General features: G+C 27.1%; 1 protein-coding gene across 1 annotated transcript in view; it reads left to right on the plus strand.

Annotated features, from left to right (window-relative positions):
• LOC100569806 (peroxidasin homolog) overlaps positions 1–1,776 on the plus strand; it is a 15,075-nt gene extending 13,299 nt beyond the window's left edge. Inside the window, exons 9-10 of the mRNA XM_016804447.2 lie at positions 443–563; positions 1,283–1,776. Of these exons, the coding sequence (XP_016659936.1) occupies positions 443–563; positions 1,283–1,413 (252 nt within the window). The 3' untranslated portion in view covers positions 1,414–1,776. The remainder of the gene's footprint in view (positions 1–442; positions 564–1,282) is intronic.
• Positions 1,777–4,226: the final 2,450 nt, after the last annotated feature.

Below are 4,226 nucleotides of genomic sequence, written 5' to 3' on the forward strand. Positions count from 1 at the left end.
CCAGGGAAGTAGAATTCTTATAGTGATTTAAAAATATTATAAATACACAAATATTCAAAATTTTTTTCATTTGAAGTTGAAATGTTGACATTTGTTATCCAGTCAATTGAGTAGATCATAAAGTTAAAAATGTATAAACGATGTTTATTAAACATTCAATAATTCAAATTAACTTTGAAATTTACATATGCATATCCATTATCATAATTTCAATAAAATATAATATATTATAAACATCACTCGTTACCTATATATTGGCTATTAACAATATATTAACAGCAGAGCTACTTCCCCGGTTCTTTTTCTTATTACGTATTTAACCTATTTTCAGTACTTAGTTGACTTTTATTATTAATTTTACTTTTTAATATTTAGTGTAATATATTTCAAATTATTGTATTGTCGATTATAATATTAATCCATACTATAATACTTACTGCAGGTATTTCAAAATAATACATTGATTATATCTAAAGTGGAAAGAACGGACGGTGGTCAATATAAGTGCGTGGCGACCAATTATCTTGGACGAAAATCTTTTGAGTCGATGGTTAACATAAACGGTAATATCATGTATATCACTATTATAGCTGCATATCATTATTATATTATCATACGAGTTCTAAATCTGGTGTGATTTTAAGATTCCAAAAATCAGAATTTGAATGATGCATCCTTTGTGAATCACTCATTGTATGATACACAAATAAAATAAACTTATAGTTATAACCAATCACGGAATTAAAGCAAAAATTAGAACATTATTAATTTTTGTTATGAGGACGCTCACCAAAGGTGTTGTCTCCGTTTTACGAATGAAAACATAGCAAAAACTGTTTTGCGTTCGAAAATGCAGAGAAAGTTACATTCATAACTAAGAAAATAATTTTTCACCACATAAAAAACGAACATTGTCTGTGAAATTCTATTTTGACTTTTTCGATATCCAAACTACAAAAAAAGTTATTAAGTTTGAAAACATAAAAATATTGGATTTTGAAACAATATCAAAGTTTTTCGTTTAAGTGATATTAAAAAAAATAAAAACGATATTTCTCAGATAATATTCTGAACTATATTGTATATCTATATCAATTTAGAATCTTAACTATCACTATAATTCGTAATCATTTTAATTGTACATGTAAATATGTAATACAACACAATAACTAACCTATACACAAGACACGTAAGAAAACACAAAAATATAACATTTACTCACTTAATATATTATCTCATTCTTTAAAATAACTAATTAAATAATATGTATTATTTAATTTAGGTTTGGTGGAAGATGGTTATAACACCATGTTTGGAATAACACAATTTTTTATTTTTATTAATATTATACTTGTGATTTGTGTATTTTATACATTATTTTATCGTAATGTTAGTGCATCGCTTATTGTGTAAAATGCACAACTGTAAAATATAAAATTAAGTAACCAGAACTTGCAGAACTACAATATATAGTATAATATATTTTATTATTTTCTGTACAATCGACTGTTTTTAATTTATACGATAATTTCTAGTGAAATACGATAATTTTATAGACACTGTACAATCATCACTCTCTCCTAACCTGGCAAAACTCCGACTATTGCTTCATTAATATACCTTAAATCTATTATACTTTGTTAAATGTAATTCGTTAAATTGTAATTATTACTAGTTTTAGTGTATTATAGCGTGTACTGTGTTTATTATTGTTATTTTGTTTCGATAATTTATATACTTGTTGAGAAATTATATACTACACCATTGTATAATATATGAAGCTAAATACATTCATTCAATGTATTATAATTGTTTTGTCCTATTCATTTATTTATAATGATTAAACGGACGGAGTCTTTATACAATATGATTTAAATTCCACCAGTAAGATATTACAATTGATAATAAAATAGGTACACAAAGTGAAATTTACAAAAATTAATATTTATGAATTATTAAGAACAATAATTATAAAAGTATTAAGATGATTAATAAAATATAATAAAATAAGTTAGTTTAAGAAAATATAATAATAAGCTTAACTAGATAAAATCCAAAAAATAACTATTACCTGTGTTCGCGCCGCCGTATGACCATACATTCCGTCACCGACCGGCTCGCACACATACACACACATATTATTATATTGTTCCATTTGTATTGTATTATTATTGTCTTTATTTTTGTTTAATTGTGTCAGCTCTGAATGGTGAGTTATATAATGTGTAGATTGTGCGCGAGTGCGCGACCCGTTATCAGCCACCACCGCCGATATGCAAATTTAATACGGCGGTCCTGTCCTCAGTCCGAAAAATGTGTCAATGCAGAAACCTGCACTTTTTCTGTGTGGCGTACATCGCCGTTTATATTATTTTTCGTAGTATTTTTTGTACGTGCGCAAATCACCGTTTATTATATATTTTATTGTTTAGGCACGAATTGCCAGCATTGTTTTTTTAATTATATTTATTGTTTAGGCACGAATTGCCAGCATTGTTTTTTTATTATATTTATATATGAACAAGTTAAAAAAGCTCAGGATTTCTGGTGTTAAAGGTATTAATTTTAAAATCAATCAAGCCAGAAATCAATTTATAGAGACATTTTGAGTGTTAAGGTCCCCACACACTGCACCGCCAAGGCAAAATAATTTTACCGCCACCGCTGCAGTGTGTGACTGTAATCGTCTAGTTTTAAGCAGACTTAGATTTAAATAATTTAAAATTTTATCATATGAACCATGTGATGGCCTATATATATACAGTAAAACCTGTGTAATATGGAAACGGTTGGGACCGAATATTTTTTCCATTTTAGACAGGTTTCCGTTTAATGCAGGTTGTAAAAAAAAATTCACGATAGGTAGATCTTTATTAAATATACATAATTTATTATTTATTATTAATTCATTTATTTCATATATTTTACATATTATTTATTATTAATTCATTTATTTCATATATTTCACATATTATTTATTATTGCATTTTACTCCAAAATTCATCCAATGTTTTTTGTTTTGTTATTTGCCTTGTCATTTTCTTTTCTACTAAATTTTTCAAGTTGAGAATTGATTCAAGAAGTTCATTTTCATTATTTTGATCCAATGCGAACATTTCTAATCGTTTTATTTCGTGGAGGGCGTTCTTATACGTTTTAATATCATTGCCGTGCAATGGTACATTATCTGTTTCGTCTTCGGAACTGGATTGTTCAACGTCTATTGAAGTGCAAGGTTTCACTGTAGTATCAGTAATAATATCAGTATCATTAGTACATAAATGCTTATCGATGTTTACATATTCATCACTATCTACTTTTTCATTTATTGTGGAACATAGCAATTTAAAATCGTTATCGTTATCGTTAATGGCATCTGTTGGCTGGTTAGGTTAGGCTGGTTATTGGCTGGTCCAAAACTAAATTAAACCCGGCTTTTATGAAACATTTTTTGACTGTATCTGGTTTTATTAAGTTTACAGATTTATTCAACCAATAAATTGCATCTGGTACATTCATTTTATTTGACAATTCATTAACACTTTTTATGTTATCCATACTTGCTAATAATGATTGTAAAACCATTTTACGATAATGTACTTTAATCGAATAAATAATTCCTTGGTCCATTGGTTGGGTAAGTGATGTCGTGTTAGCTGGAAGCCACGCTATACGAACATTTGATACATTTTTAAATTTTAACTAAATTTTTCATGAATGTATTACCTAGTTTCTTAATTATTAAAATGTTTTACTAACGAAAGAAGTATTCGAAAATGGTTTTACAAAAATAAAAATAAAATAGATGCAATATTGAAACTATTATTATGCTTGAGCAATTTTTACAAACTATTAAAGTTGATAGGTTAATATGAATCACCTAAATTTTGAAATCACCATAGCCTCCAATCCCCATATCTTATTAAACCTTTACCCCGGGTCTTTAATTCTTAAAACACAAAATCAAATAACTCAAAAATTACACTTGTACAAATTTTAATTCTGAAACAACACAATTTCCAAAAAAATAATTCAGTCATTTTTTATTTGCCTTAAGAAGAGGGTTTGTTTTTTAAAAAAAAAACAAAAGTTTGAACCACCACAGTACACTCCCTGAGTAGTACAAAAATTCAAGAATTGTCTTTGTGTATAATGAAAAATTCCAAATTTCAGATTTTGAATAACTGCATTATTGAAAAAAAAGAGGGCGAGCATGCTTAATCAAT

This window comes from Acyrthosiphon pisum, chromosome A2, assembly GCF_005508785.2.
Source record: "Acyrthosiphon pisum isolate AL4f chromosome A2, pea_aphid_22Mar2018_4r6ur, whole genome shotgun sequence".
Lineage (NCBI taxonomy): Eukaryota > Metazoa > Arthropoda > Insecta > Hemiptera > Aphididae > Acyrthosiphon > Acyrthosiphon pisum.